The sequence below is a fragment of the Myxine glutinosa genome, chromosome 12, assembly GCF_964187855.1.
Source record: "Myxine glutinosa chromosome 12, kmMyxGlut1.1, whole genome shotgun sequence".
Classification (NCBI taxonomy): Eukaryota; Metazoa; Chordata; class Myxini; order Myxiniformes; family Myxinidae; genus Myxine; species Myxine glutinosa.
In genome coordinates this window covers 106,468,771-106,484,380 of record NC_136272.1, presented here as the reverse complement: position 1 = coordinate 106,484,380, position 15,610 = coordinate 106,468,771, and the positions used below count along the sequence as shown (strand labels likewise).

The 15,610-nt window shown below is 47.2% G+C and overlaps 1 protein-coding gene across 1 annotated transcript in view; it reads right to left on the bottom strand.

Moving 5' to 3' along the window:
- FAM199X (family with sequence similarity 199, X-linked) overlaps positions 1–15,376 on the bottom strand; it is a 45,474-nt gene extending 30,098 nt beyond the window's left edge. Inside the window, exon 1 of the mRNA XM_068132338.2 lies at positions 15,267–15,376. Within this exon, the coding sequence (XP_067988439.2) occupies positions 15,267–15,305 (39 nt within the window). The 5' untranslated portion in view covers positions 15,306–15,376. The remainder of the gene's footprint in view (positions 1–15,266) is intronic.
- Positions 15,377–15,610: the final 234 nt, after the last annotated feature.

Genomic DNA, 15,610 nt, shown 5'->3' with positions numbered 1-15,610 from the left:
ATATATATTATATACACATATATATATACACATATATACATATACACATATATACATATATATACATATATACATATACACATATATACATATATATACATATATATATATATACACATATATACATATATATACATATATTTATATATATATATATATATATATATATATATATTATATATATATTGTTGCGGATATGAGGACTGTATACATTTCTTTGATTGTGTGCTTTATTATTATTATTATTGTTTATTCTGCGCCCCCTGCCTCCGGAGCTGTGTAAAGGTGAAAGGGCATCCCATAATTAGTCCACAAGCATACACGTCAGCCAATAATAGAATACCCCTGTTCGATAGTTATATCTTATTCTGTGTTTTAGGGTAGGGGTGTGTCTCCCATTAATTGAAGTACTCCATTGCACCAGTGAAAGAGAATAGATCCCCTTTCATTCCCAACCCCAAAATCTCCATTTCCTTTCACATCCCCTTTCGTCATTGCCAAGCCTCGATTGCCAATTACATCCCCTCCAAAACCACCATTGAACATGTGCTCGGGTCGGGGAAGAGGGGCGTGCCCGCCCGTCGTCATCAAGGGCGGAGCCAGAGGGTCGCGTGACCAACCAGGGCCGAGGTGAGCACACCGATGGGCGTGTCCTGAAGGCCGGCGGCTTGATCGCCGGAGGCGCTATAAAGGCGCGCGCGCAAGAAGCGTGGGGGAGTCGGTGGTGAGGAGTGAGTGGACCAAGAGAGAGAAAGAGTGGTTGGACCAAGAAAGAGAAAGAGTGGTTGGACCAAGAGAGAAAGAGTGGTTGGACAGGGAGACGTGCAAGAGTGTTGTTGAGTTGAGGGTTTGGACCAGACGAGTCAGACGAGTCCTGGCAAAGCAAGCGGCGGCCACAGCAGCAACAACACCCAACAGCCGCTTGGGGCCTGGACGGCGGTTTTGAGCAGGGCCGCGAAGGAACGGCGGCTGCTAAACGCGCCGATCGTGCTGCAGGACCCCCTTGGACCTTCCTCTCCCTCCAGCCATCCACCTCCTGCCTTTCCACCCTTCTTGTGTACGTGAGTTTGTTCTGTGTGTCTTGTCCCTGGGCATTTAATTAAGTCTGTATAAGCTAGTATTTGCACTGTGTCACCTGCGTCTTATGTGTTGTAAATAAACGTGACTGCTTTCTTTTTGCTTGTGTGTATAATAAATCCAATTACTCTTCTGTCCGTCTTCTCGTCTTATTCCTTTTCCTCTTTGCATTTCGTCGTTTTAGTCTTTTCCAGATTGGGCAGCTGCGGTGCGATACGGCCAAAGTTCTGGGTGAATCGGGTGAGTCGGGGAACAACTGTTCGGTTCGCGGAGCCTTCGCTCGGCAAACAACATCCTAAACCGCGATCAGTAACAATATATATATTGTTATGAATTTGGTAGAGCAACATCTAGAGCTAGGTAGATCTGAATAGGTAGGTATTCGGCTGTCGTGACAGGGACTCTACATGTAATAAGTTATTGATGTTTAGGCGTTTGTCGGGGTAAGATGTATGATTGTGGATCTACCTGGAGATTCGAGTGTTAAATAGTGAGGGGTTAAAGGTAACGCCCCTGTGAGTCTCACCTAGTAGTCAAACCTTTGTCCATTATGGCACTGCAAACCACATAAACATTAGTTAGGTCCTTAGCGCAACATTAAATAATCCCTTTCCCTGACAATGACTTCGTAATAAATGGACACCACCAGGCCAAAAACACCGCCACCGTTTACACCTCCAAGGCCTACAAACCTCGCCTGGCACGTGTTACACAAGGACCGCGGGGGTCGGTGAGCGAGAGTGGAGCATGCCGCAGAGGGCGTGGCCGGGGCGAGCCGGCGAGTTGGGAGGCTGTGATTGGCTGAGGAGTGCGCCAATGTGACGTCATCGGCGAGAGATATATGCGACGGTCGGACGCCATTTCGTGACACACACGGCAGCACACGGAGTTGAGGCAGTTCGTTGAACAGGACACACGGCGACACACGGCAAGACACGGCAGCACACGCAGTTCGGAGCAGTTCGAGGTTCGTTCGTCGCAGTTCGTTGGCAGTTGGCACCAAACAGTTGGCACTTGGCTGCCAGCACTCCCAAAAGAGAGTCAAGTGGAGTTCGCTTGCTTTGTGCAGCTTACGTTGGACCTTTGGTGCACGGACCTTGTGGAGATCGACCTCGTGTGGAGCTGCTGGCCACGCGTCGGACGCGTGGTGCTTGGAGCGAGGCCTTGTGGAATTTGGAGCGAAAGGACCTCGTGGTGTGCGATCGGGGACGACAAGGACGAGATAAGGCCGTACCCGCGAATACACTGTGCATAAACTAAAAAGACGTGTTATTTTCGTATTCACCTCCCTCGTATCGTGTTTGATATCTGTTGTGTCTGGGATCCCAATTTAGGCTTATTCGATTTATTAGTATTACCGGCGCGGGCTTTTTCACTGTCTTTACTTTCAATAATAAATCCTTGTATTATTTTCTGTATATATCTGAATGCAGTTTTCCTGGGTGTTTGATTTTAGTAGATAAGGCGGCGGGCGGAGCTTTGCTGCGTGCGCCATTCCGCGCGTTTAACTTTGTGTTGAACTTGAATCCGCCATTGAGTTTTCGCCTCGGGAGTTAAAGTCTCGCAAATCGGTCATCCGTAACTGTGGTGTTAATCACGGTTACGTGACAATATATATATATATATATATATATATATATATATATATATATATATATATATATATATATATATATATATATATATATATATATATATATATAGCATTTAATATGGAATTTTTTTTTTTTTTTTTCTTGACGGGTTTACTTTCTGAACTCAGTATATCAATCTAGTGAGTTTCTTTTACCCTTCGGTGATGTCTTTGTTGAAAGAACCATGTCACTGATTGTCTTTCGCAGCAAGAAGTCAATAACAGGATTATATCACAGGTGGCGTGACAAAATGTAAGGACAGGTACATTTGACGATTGGCTTCACAATCGGGTATATAAGAGTTGTTGCGTTCTGTATTAGTGGAAAACAACTGCTGCACATCTACAAAAGTTATTGCCGCTTCCTCTGGAGATGGTCCGTCAACTTGACAATGCTGTTTGTCATGGAGTGGTGGCTTTACGAAATTCTGGCATGAAACAGCGTGCTATTGCTCGGCAGTATGGCATCACTCAAGGTCAGGTGTCAAAGATCCTGAAACGAAATGCTCAGAGGGGTGTCCCTACTCCAATACCGAGGCCAGGACATCCACGTAGAACCACAAGGAGGGATGATCGCCAGCTGCACCGGTTAGTCCGCAATGGCCGTACCAAGTCAGCTAATCGGCTTAGGGCTCAGTGGCAGCAACTGACAAATGTGCCTGTATCCAGAAGGCTAGTCAACCAACGACTGGTTCAAGCAGGCTATCATGCCAGGCGTCCCCTGAGAAAGCCACGCCTGACCAGACAACACCGCCAGCGCCGATTGCAGTGGGCCAGAGAGCACCATCCATGGCAGCCAGGACACTGGAATCACGTGATCTTCAGTGACGAGTCTAGATTTCTGGTCTATCGTCAAGATGGCCGCGTCCGAGTGCGCATACAAGTGCATGAAGCCTACAACAAAGATTGTATAGTGCCAAGAGTCCAAGCTGGAGGTGGTGGGGTGACCGTTTGGGCTACTTTTCATGCAGGGGGCAAAACTGACCTGGTTGTTCTGAATGGAAACCTGAACCAGTTCAAGCACAGGGCCATTCTGGAAGAAACATTGCTTCCATTTGCTCGTGCAGCCTTTCGAGGAAACTTTGTCTTCCATGATGACAATGCACGGCCTCATCGTGCTCGCATGATCCAACACTTTCTTGCTGACCGTGGTGTAGAGCATATGGCGTGGCCTGCCATGTCCCCGGATATGAATCCGATAGAGAACTTGTGGGCAGAATTAACGCGTCAAATCGACCACTTGGACCAGCAGCCGACCTCTGTGCGTGAATTGCAGCAGGCTATTGTCACTGCATGGCAAGCGATTCCTGTCCAAACCTTGGCAAATCTCGTGAACAGCATGCCTCAACGTGTACGTGCTCTCCTGAATGCTCGTGGGGGTTACACGAAGTACTGAACTGTAATTTTACTGTCCGTAATCCGAGTCGTAATTTAACTTTTGTTTTTGTTAAAAAAAAATTTGGTTAATGTGCAAAATAAAGAGATACTTCCGGAAAACGTACAGAAGTTTAACACAGTACTGTCCATGAATTGAGTTCGATATCAGTTTACATCACTTTCAAGGATCAATTTGTTCGTTTTGAAACGTCAAATGTGGTTTTTGTTCCTTTTAAAGGTCACATTAACAAAATCTAGAATAATTTCAACATAATTCCATTGAACTTTTGGTTCTAAGACATCTTGAAAAGTAAGTTCACCCCCAGAAAAAAAAAATTCCATATTAAATGCCACGTCTGTGTGTGTGTATATATATATATATATATATATATATATATATATATATATATATATATAAATAACTCGACACTTTTAGCTCACCTGGAATGAAGTTCAGGGGAGCTTATGCGATGGACTGATGGATGGACGACCCGCCGTCAGTCAGTAAACACTTGCAACTTATTCTCCGAAATCACTGATGCGATTGCGGCCAAATTTTGCACAAATTATATTTGTTGTGTTGTGACTGAAATTCATTCACGGCATACAAAAAAAAGGAAAAAAAAAAAGGAAAAAAAAAAAAAAAAAAAAAATTGGAGTCTATGGGGGGTCTACCAGGGTTCAAAGTGGATCCAGGTTCGACCCCCGAAAATAGGAATTTGCTTTTTCCTCTGAAACTACACACTATTTCGATTAAACTTTACCACAACCTTCATCATCCATGATGTACCAAAGTTTGTTCACGGCATTAAAAAAAAAAAATCTGCCCCTTTGGGGGTCGACGGAGGTTTGCCCCCCAAAATCGGTATTTGCTTTCTTCTCAGAAACTACACACACAATTCCGATGAAACTTAACCACAACCTTCATCACCAGTGATGTAGCAATGTTTGTTCAAGGCATTGGAAAAATTGGGGTCTGAGGAGGTACACAGAGTGGGAGGGGGGAGGGGAGAGGGGGGGAGGTGGTGTTGCACCCCAAAAATCCGTATTTTTTTTGTTTCTTTATTTAAAGTCTCATGATTATGTTAGTATGATTCTACATGCTGCCCTTTCTTCCAGCAACCATTGAAATTGGTTTGAAATACCTTTATTCAGTGCAGTATACTGTTTATTCTACCAGGTGAGCACCAGGGGTATTTCCCCTATGTTTATCTTCTCCAGACATGACTTTTCAGTGTATCTATCATGGCATCGTGTCTTTCAATTATGTACTATCAGAATGTACCTTTCGACAACAAATCAGACAAAAACCCAACAGACCCACCCCAGAGGCCCAAAAGAACCAAAATAACCCCAAAGACCCTGAGGAAACAAAAGACCCAAAGGACAAAAACAGCCCCAAGATCATAAGACCCCTTTTACCTTTAATTAGTATCAATATTGTTTTGCCATTAGAAACGCCACGATAACGCTATCTTAACACGGATATACACCCGAACATGGATTATTGCCCAAGAGAGACAAACACCTTGGGAAGTTGGGATATTATTTCACTTTAATTTATTTTGTCTCTGCAACCAATTATCCGATTAATGTGAAACTACAAATTTGTGATGACTCGCTATTCTGACTTCAGTTTTATAAAGGACATCATGGGTCACGTGTCTGATGAAAGTGGGGTTGTATCAAAGCGGGGCACATTGGATCCCGGTCACAACTGCCAATAGTTATGAAGTGGCCCAGGCGTAAGTAGCCTGTCCTAGTTTATTTTGAAATTAGAATGCCATGCTGTGGAAGGACCTATTAAACTGCTCTATACACCTCTATACGCACGCAGACAGACAGACAAAGCGCCACACAAACACAGAGGCGTACAAGAGACAGAGACGTGCACGGAGGCAGAGAGACGCAGATGGAGAGAGACGCAGAGAGAGAGAGACGTGCACGGAGGCAGAGAGACGCAGATAGAGAGAGACGCAGAGAGAGAGAGACGCAGAGAGAGAGAGACGCAGAGAGAGAGAGACGCAGAAGAGAGAGAGAGAGAGAGAGAGAGAGAGAGAGAGAGACAGAGACACAGAGAGAGAGAGAGAAAGAGAGAGAGAAAGAGAGAGAGAGAGAGAGAGAGAGAGAGAGAGAGAGAGAGACGCAGAGAGAGAGAGAGACGCAGAGAGAGAGAGAGAGACGCAGAGAGAGAGAGAGAGACGCAGAGAGAGAGAGAGAGAGACGCAGAGAGAGAGAGAGAGAGACGCAGAGAGAGAGAGAGAGAGAGAGAGAGAGAGAGAAGAGACACAGAGAGAGAGAGAGAGAGAGAGAGAGAGAGAGAGAGAGAGAGAGAGAGAGAGAGAGAGAGAGACGCAGAGAGAGAGAGAGAGAGACGCAGAGAGAGAGAGAGAGACGCAGAGAGAGAGAGAGAGAGAGAGACGCAGAGAGAGAGAGAGAGAGAGAGAGACGCAGAGAGAGAGAGAGAGAGAGAGAGACGCAGAGAGAGAGAGAATAGAAATATTGGTTCATTTAGGAACATCTGAAGGGAGTAAGCACTGGTGTCATGGCGAAAAGAAACAGCCTGCCACGCTTCCAGCTGCTTCGGTAAAACAACGGGACCGATGTCATATCCACGTGCTTCGCGTCAAGAAGAAAAAGCTCGTCACCATAGCCAAGTTTCCAGCTTGCCTAAGCAAGCAATGGGCAAGGGCTTCCATGGGACGTCGGAGTATAGAAGCCTCGCCTACTGAGAGGAGGCGAAAAGCGACTTTGAGTAGATTGATATGCCCTGTCCACCTTCTGCAATCGGCAGGCTTAGTATTCCTGGCCTGGAGCCAGTGCTTGCCCCCCAGAAAAAATCCACAAAAAAAGCTTTGAAGTTTTTTAAAGGATAAAACCTGGGGCTGCAGTGCTTTGAAAACATGCCTGCAGCATTGATGCCGCGAGATATTAATGACCAGAGTACGACCCGTGAAGGAAAGCTGCCTCAATAGTCCCCTCCATTTTATCAACCGCTGCTCAGTTTTGGTAATCAGCGACTCCCAGTTTTTTTAATAAAATCTTGAGTTCCAAGAAAGACACCGAGGTAGTGTATTCTTCATTGGTCCATACAAGCTGCCCTGGTAGGGTTGGAGGGGGAGTTTCATTCTGTGGACCTAAGTAAAAAGCTTTGCTCTTTTTCCAATTAACTTTAGTCGAGCTTGCCAGGCTGAATTCCTCGACAGACTCAACCAGAGCGCGAACATCGTCATCGGAGTACACAATTGCGCAGAGGTCATCCGCATAAGCAATGGTCTTATGGGATTTTCTAACGGCAGAGGATAAAACCCTTGTAGCCGTGTGCGTAAACGATGTAGTAAAGGTTCAATTGATAGGAGTATAGAAGGCCAGACAGGGGGCACCCTTGACGAATACCCCTGGTAACAGGGAAAGGCTGACTTAAGATGTTGTTTACTTTGAGCAAGCTAAAAATATTATTATACAATATTTTGATATAACAAATAAATTTTCCTTAAAACCAAACCCCGTAAAACAGCAAAGAGATAAGAGTGATCAATCGTGTCGAAAGCTTTTTCTTGGTCTAAAAACACCAGACCAACATTTCTATGTTCAGCAATACAAATGTCGATCATGTCACGTACAATAAAAAATGCTATCGTGTATTGTCCTTTTAGGAATGCAATAGGATTGATCGGGGTGTACAATCTCCCAATCAAAGATTTGAGGCGGTTGGCAAGAGCTTTTGAAAAAAATCTTGTAGTCCGTGCAGAGGAGCGAAATGGGACGCCAATTTTTAAGTTGCTGGAGTCTCCTTTCTTAGGTATGAGAGCAAGTATAGCCCTGCGACAGCTGATTGGTAACAAGCCTGATCGTAGGCTATCAACTAAGAGGTCAAGCAACTCAGGTCCCAACAAATCCCAGAAGGTTTTGTAGAACTCTGCAGGGATTCCATCAAGTCCAGAAGCTTACCTGTGGCAAAGTTTGCAAAGCAGTGAAAAGTTCGTCAAGAGTCACTTCCTTGTCAAGTTGTTGACATGCAGGTTCGGACAAGGTGGGCAAAGAAGTGGTTAGGAACGAATCATGTCTTCTTTAGTGTCTCTGGCACAATACAAGTCAGAGAAGTATTGTTTTGTCAAGCTTCTAATGTCTTTTGGATCGTGTGTTGTTCGGCCTCCTGGTGCCTGCAGCGAAGTTATTTGCTGGTTTCTCTTTTTCGTGCTTCAAAGCAAAGAAAAACTTGGAAGGAGTATCAATAGAGCTGTAGTTCTCCATTCGTAGCCTTATTAGAGCCCCTCTGGCTTGTTTTTGCACAGAGTTGAGCAAGGAGTGCTTTCTTCGTTGCTATTAGAGAACTGGTCCTTTCGGCACTGGGAGCTGGAAGGCTTGACTGGAGAGACAATATTTCTTTGGCAATTAGAGATTGCAGCGCAGATTCATTCCTTGTACAAAAGGAGCTATATTGCTGTCAAAAGGTCCTAATATGGGTTTTCGCTTGTCCCACCATTGGTGTAAGGCAGGAGTAGGAAGGCTTCCGTAGTAGTAAGGCTTCCCAAAAGGCTCGGAAGGCGACAGGAAAAGCGTCATCTTGCAGAAGACTCACATTGAAGGTCCAATGGGCAGTGCCACGAGTGAGCCGGGGAGAGTATATGAAGAACAACCATGTGATGGTCCGAAAAACCACTTGGGGTGGTGTCAACATGGTCTATGACATTTAGAGAGTCATTATTTATGTAAAAATCTGTCTAGCCTTGCAAGAGATAACCGGCCATTTGCACATCGGCACCACGTGTATTGCCGTGCAGATGGGTTCTGGAGTCTCCATACATCCATAAGGGAGAATTTGGACAATGCTCTCTTTAAGGGTGTTGTACTTGATGGGTGGGGCTCTTCTCCATTACGATCAAGGTGGGATACAGTGTGCAATTAAAGTCCCCACACAGACAAACAAGACCATCAAATCAAGGTGTGTGAGGGACATTTCTAACTGTGTGAAAAAAACTAGTCTTTCTGTGCTCGTGCTGGGTGAATATACATTTATTAAAGTGTGTTTGTAACCATTATAAGAGAAATTAACTGAGACTAAATGCCCTTAGTAATCTCCTTAAAAGTGACATTTCAGGACAGAAAGAAGGATTTAAATAAATAGCCACTCCAGCACTAGGACAGGTCAGCTACTAAAGAACCACTGTCCTTTCATGATGCGAGTCCATTCGCTCATGCACGAAGAGCTACATCTTGTCTCTTGCAAAAGAGCAACATCAAATGTTTTTGCTCGACAAGCAACTTTACCTGAGCTTTACGCAGGGGTGAACGTCCCCCATTTATATTTAAAGTTACAACAGAGAAGGTCATGGTGTAGGTAGGGAAGATTATCATGTACAGGAAGTTAGGGTGTGCTTGTAGCTCTTTCCGAGCTTTCAATACACACTTTCTCAGGCGAAATACTTGTGACTCAGTCACACCAAGTTGTTCAGCCTTAAGGAGGAGACGTCTTGAGGAGTTTATAAAGCCAGACAGGTTCGGAAGAAGGTTATAATTTTAACCTTTTTCTTTCGAAAGGTGTCCTGAAGAAACTTTAGGAATTTCCATGGGTGATAAATCATCGTCACCCTCCAGTTCCTTGGCTATTGCTGGGTCATTCCAGACCTCGCTACTGGGCACTAGAGGCGAGCGACGAGGCCCCATCTGAGTCGTAATCCGAAAGGTCTTCATTTTTTCCCCACACACCGAAACGATGCTCTCATAACGGGAATATCGTCTTCTACTAAGGTGCAGCTGTTTCCACAGCGGGAGTTTTATAAAACCGTAACAAGGATTAACGTTTTTATATCAGAGGCTTTGCACTCTCCTTCTGGAGCTGCTACTTCTTCTGCCTCCATTACTTCAGACACTTCATCGTCAGCAGGGCGCGGGACGAGAGCATGTTTGTGGTTCTTGACTTTAGTTTTCAGTAACCGGGGGGTTACCACAACATCTTGGGGCATTGCGCTTGGTCCTTGTTCATGACAGGAATGAACGGAAACGTCTTCTTCCATTTCAGCAAACACACAACCTATTCTGCAGCAGAAGACCAGCTGCAGGGGCTTCTGTTTCTAAAAAAAGAAACATTACGTTCGTTCGACGGCGCTATCTTTTTCGAAACGCTCGCCTGTATGTCCTCATTACCGCTTCCTCTTTATAACTCCTCCTGGGGGACACGGTAGTAAAACCCGCGTCATCAGCCGGTGAATTATCGATTTCCGCGCTCGAATGTGAAGGCTGATCTGCCGTCCCAGACGCGCCATTATCATTGCGAAGATCGACATTTGGTTCTGTCCGTCTAGATGTGCCACTAGGATCGGCATTTGTTCCTGACTGTCTAGATGTGCCACCGGGGTACACACTTCGGACAAGCACCTTTTAAATGTCCGAAGGCACCACACGTGAAACACGTCATTGTCTCTGTTGCGATGTACATTCGATAATTTCGATTTCAACGACCAACGTAGCTGAAGCATTGAGCGATTGAGCATTGTTTTTTAACACCATGTAACAGTGCCGCCGGAAGGACATGATGTGGCGGACTGTAGAATCGAACGCAAACGGAAGGGAATCATGGAGATTTTTGACACCACGGTGCCAAACTGTGTTAAAACGGACAAAAATCTGTTCGTTTTTAACAAAAGGCGGTAAATTAGATAAAGTGATTTTCACCGCCGGTGAGTCCAACATACTAACGTTAACGAAAATATCTGGCGGTAAGGACAAACCAGTTTCAACCGCCTGAGCGACATAGCGCTCCTCGGAAAGAAAAACAACAACTCGTTGGTTCATCTTTGAAGCTGCTAACACATTTTCAAAACCAACGAGTTCACCCAAGCCCATCACGACGTCATCGACCCGAACCCCGTCGGGTGGACTAACTATTACCCCATTTTTACGAGTAAGTGACTCGTAAATGCTGTTCTGCAAACGACTGTTTGCCATAGCGATAAATGAACCAAAACTAAGGAAATATTTGAAAAAACAAAACAAAATAGAACCTCTCGCAAGCAAAGCCTGCAGGCGAAGGTAAAAGAAAAGAAATAGAATAAGGGAGCCGATAAACGACGGTAATGAAGAACACGGCAAGCAGAGCACAGGCCCGAAGAACACAAGGTTCTTTAGGACTCGCACCAAACTCACCATGCGCGCTCTCTTTCTCTCTCTTGTCTCAACAAAGAAGGAAAACACGGGGAAAACTTCACAAACACGTACAAGGACACAGAGGGAGTGAAAAGGGGGATGGGAAAGGCAACCACACAACACAGTACTCACAGCTCCTCACACACAGCAGCCATGATTGCCACACCATGCACGACTCACCAACGACCAGCAGGGGGCGCGAGAGAGAGAGAGAGAGAGAGAGACGCAGAGAGAGAGAGAGACGCAGAGAGAGAGAGAGAGAGAGAGAGAGACGCAGAGAGAGAGAGAGAGAGAGAGAGAGAGAGACGCAGAGAGAGAGAGAGAGAGAGAGAGAGAGAGACGCAGAGAGAGAGAGAGAGAGAGAGAGAGACGCAGAGAGAGAGAGAGAGAGAGAGAGAGACGCAGAGATGAGAGAGAGAGAGAGAGAGAGACGCAGAGAGAGAGAGACGCAGAGAGAGAGAGACGCAGAGAGAGAGAGAGACGCAGAGAGAGAGAGACGCAGAGAGAGAGAGACGCAGAGAGAGAGAGACGCAGAAGAGAGACGCAGAGAGAGAGAGACGCAGAGAGAGAGAGACGCAGAGAGAGAGAGAGACGCAGAGAGAGAGAGACGCAGAGAGAGAGAGAGACGCAGAGAGAGAGAGAGAGAGAGACGCAGAGAGAGAGAGAGACGCAGAGAGAGAGAGAGAGACGCAGAGAGAGAGAGAGACGCAGAGAGAGAGAGAGACGCAGAGAGAGAGAGACGCAGAGAGAGAGAGAGAGACGCAGAGAGAGAGAGACGCAGAGAGAGAGAGAGACGCAGAGAGAGAGAGAGACGCAGAGAGAGAGACGCAGAGAGAGAGAAGAGAGAGACGCAGAGAGAGAGAGAGACGCAGAGAGAGAGAGACGCAGAGAGAGAGAGACGCAGAGGCAGAGAGAGAGAGACGCAGAGAGAGAGAGAGAGAGACGCAGAGAGAGAGAGAGACGCAGAGAGAGAGAGACGCAGAGAGAGAGAGAGAGAGACGCAGAGAGAGGAGAGAGAGAGAGACGCAGAGAGAGAGAGAGAGAGAGACGCAGAGAGAGAGAAGAGAGAGACGCAGAGAGAGAGAGAGAGACTCAGAGAGAGAGAGAGACGCAGAGAGAGAGAGAGACGCAGAGAGAGAGAGACGCAGAGAGAGAGAGACGCAGACAGAGAGAGACGCAGACAGAGAGAGACGCAGAGAGAGAGAGACGCAGAGAGAGAGAGAGAGAGACGCAGAGAGAGAGAGAGAGAGACGCAGAGAGAGAGAGAGAGAGACGCAGAGAGAGAGAGAGACGCAGAGAGAGAGAGAGACGCAGAGAGAGAGAGAGACGCAGAGAGAGAGAGACGCAGAGAGAGAGAGAGACGCAGAGAGAGAGAGAGAGACGCAGAGAGAGAGAGAGAGACGCAGAGAGAAGAGAGAGAGAGAGAGAGAGAGAGACGCAGAGAGAGAGGACGCAGAGAGAGAGACGCAGAGAGAGAGACCAGAGAGAGAAGCAGAGAGAGAGAAGAGAGAGACGCAGAGAGAGAGAGAGAGACGCAGAGAGAGAGAGAGACGCAGAGAGAGAGAGAGACACAGAGAGAGAGAGAGACGCAGAGAGAGAGAGAGACGCAGAGAGAGAGAGAGACGCAGAGAGAGAGAGGACGCAGAGAGAGAGAGACGCAGAGAGAGAGAGACGCAGAGAGAGAGAGACGCAGAGAGAGAGACGCAGAGAGAGAGAGACGCAGAGAGAGAGAGACGCAGAGAGGAGAGAGACGCAGAGAGAGAGAGAGAGACGCAGAGAGAGAGAGACGCAGAGAGAGAGAGAGAGAGACGCAGAGAGAGAGAGAGAGAACGCAGAGAGAGAGAGAGACGCAGAGAGAGAGAGAGACGCAGAGAGAGAGAGAGACAGAGAGAGAGACGCAGAGAGAGAGAGAGAGAGACGCAGAGAGACAGAGAGAGAGAGACGCAGAGAGAGAGAGAGACGCAGAGAGAGAGAGAGAGACGCAGAGAGAGAGAGAGAGACGCAGAGAGAGAGAGAGACGCAGAGAGAGAGAGAGACAGAGAGAGACGCAGAGAGGAGAGAGAGAGACGCAGAGAGACAGAGAGAGAGAGACGCAGAGAGAGAGAGAGACGCAGAGAGAGAGAGAGAGACGCAGAGAGAGAGAGAGAGACGCAGAGAGAGAGAGAGAGACGCAGAGAGAGAGAGAGAGAGACGCAGAGAGAGAGAGAGAGACGCAGAGAGAGAGAGAGAGACGCAGAGAGAGAGAGAGAGACGCAGAGAGAGAGAGAGAGACGCAGAGAGAGAGAGAGAGACGCAGAGAGAGAGAGAGAGGACGCAGAGAGAGAGAGAGAGACGCAGAGAGAGAGAGAGAGACGCAGAGAGAGAGAGAGAGAGACGCAGAGAGAGAGAGAGAGACGCAGAGAGAGAGAGAGAGACGCAGAGAGAGAGAGAGAGACGCAGACAGAGAGAGAGAGACGCAGAGAGAGAGAGAGAGACGCAGAGAGAGAGAGAGAGACGCAGAGAGAGAGAGAGAGACGCAGACAGAGAGACGCGCACGCAGACAGAGAGGACGCGCACGCAGACAGAGAGACGCGCACGCAGACAGAGAGACGCGCACGCAGACAGAGAGACGCGCACGCAGACAGAGAGACGCGCACGCAGACAGAGAGACGCGCACGCAGACAGAGAGACGCGCACGCAGACAGAGAGACGCGCACGCAGACAGAGAGACGCGCACGCAGACAGAGAGACGCGCACGCAGACAGAGAGACGCGCACGCAGACAGAGAGACGCGCACGCAGACAGAGAGACGCGCACGCAGACAGAGAGACGCGCACGCAGACAGAGAGACGCGCACGCAGACAGAGAGACGCGCACGCAGACAGAGAGACGCGCACGCAGACAGAGAGACGCGCACGCAGACAGAGAGACGCGCACGCAGACAGAGAGACGCGCACGCAGACAGAGAGACGCGCACGCAGACAGAGAGACGCGCACGCAGACAGAGAGACGCGCACGCAGACAGAGAGACGCGCACGCAGACAGAGAGACGCGCACGCAGACAGAGAGACGCGCACGCAGACAGAGAGACGCGCACGCAGACAGAGAGACGCGCACGCAGACAGAGAGACGCGCACGCAGACAGAGAGACGCGCACGCAGACAGAGAGACGCGCACGCAGACAGAGAGACGCGCACGCAGACAGAGAGACGCGCACGCAGACAGAGAGACGCGCACGCAGACAGAGAGACGCGCACGCAGACAGAGAGACGCGCACGCAGACAGAGACGCGCACACAGACAGAGACGCGCACACAGACAGAGACGCGCACACAGACAGAGACGCGCACACAGACAGAGACGCGCACACAGACAGAGACGCACACACAGAGAGAGACGCACACACAGAGAGAGACGCACAGACACAGACAGAGACGCACAGACACAGACAGAGACGCACAGACACAGAGACGCACAGATACAGACAGACGCACAGATACAGACAGACGCACAGACACAGACAGACAGACAGACACAGAGAGAGACACACCTCGTGTACTTGTGTTATCGCAGAAGAGCTATTCCATTGGTTCCGAAAGTCATGGTCCAGGTTGAGGTATGTATGTTACATACATAATGTTGCATACATAACGTTACATACAATGTTACATACAATGTAATGTTACATACATAACTGATATCGTTGGTACATACTATGGTATGTACGTATGTATAGGCCTATGAATTAAAACATACAATTTTAAAAGTTTATTATCTCAATCCATTGATAACTGTCACCCTTTGATCCAGAAAAAGGACGGATCCAGTAAATCGCAGCATCCAAAATTAGTTTTACATCAAAGTTATTAATAAAAAAAGACGAGAACATCATGACTTTTAATTTTATTTTTAATGAAGATCGTGTTACATCATCAAAGCTGTTTACTTTTAATTCAAAATCCGGCAGGATGAAACACTAACAATTTGAAACCTTCGTCCAAAGATTCAAACCAAACCCAGAATATAAATTGTCAACATCTCTGCAAAACACTCACCAAATCTACTGGCCGCCTCCAAAACGGCCACGCATCCATTTTGTGACTTGCACCAAAGGCTCTTGGAGACCACCAATCGCCTTCGAGCTTACGGCCAAAACAACCAATCGTGTGTCGCTATACAAAGAGTCTCTCTCTTAATACTGTTCGTAACCAATAGGAAGCGAATACAGTCTCGACGTCAGAAGAACAACGAAGGCACTTTGCTAATATTATTTTATAAGGTATTGAGCATCTCATTAAAATTATCTGTTGAATGTTCTGATATTATTATTTTCTATTTTCATACCGCCAACATCATAATCTAAAGAATATATATATATATATATATACTGTATATATAT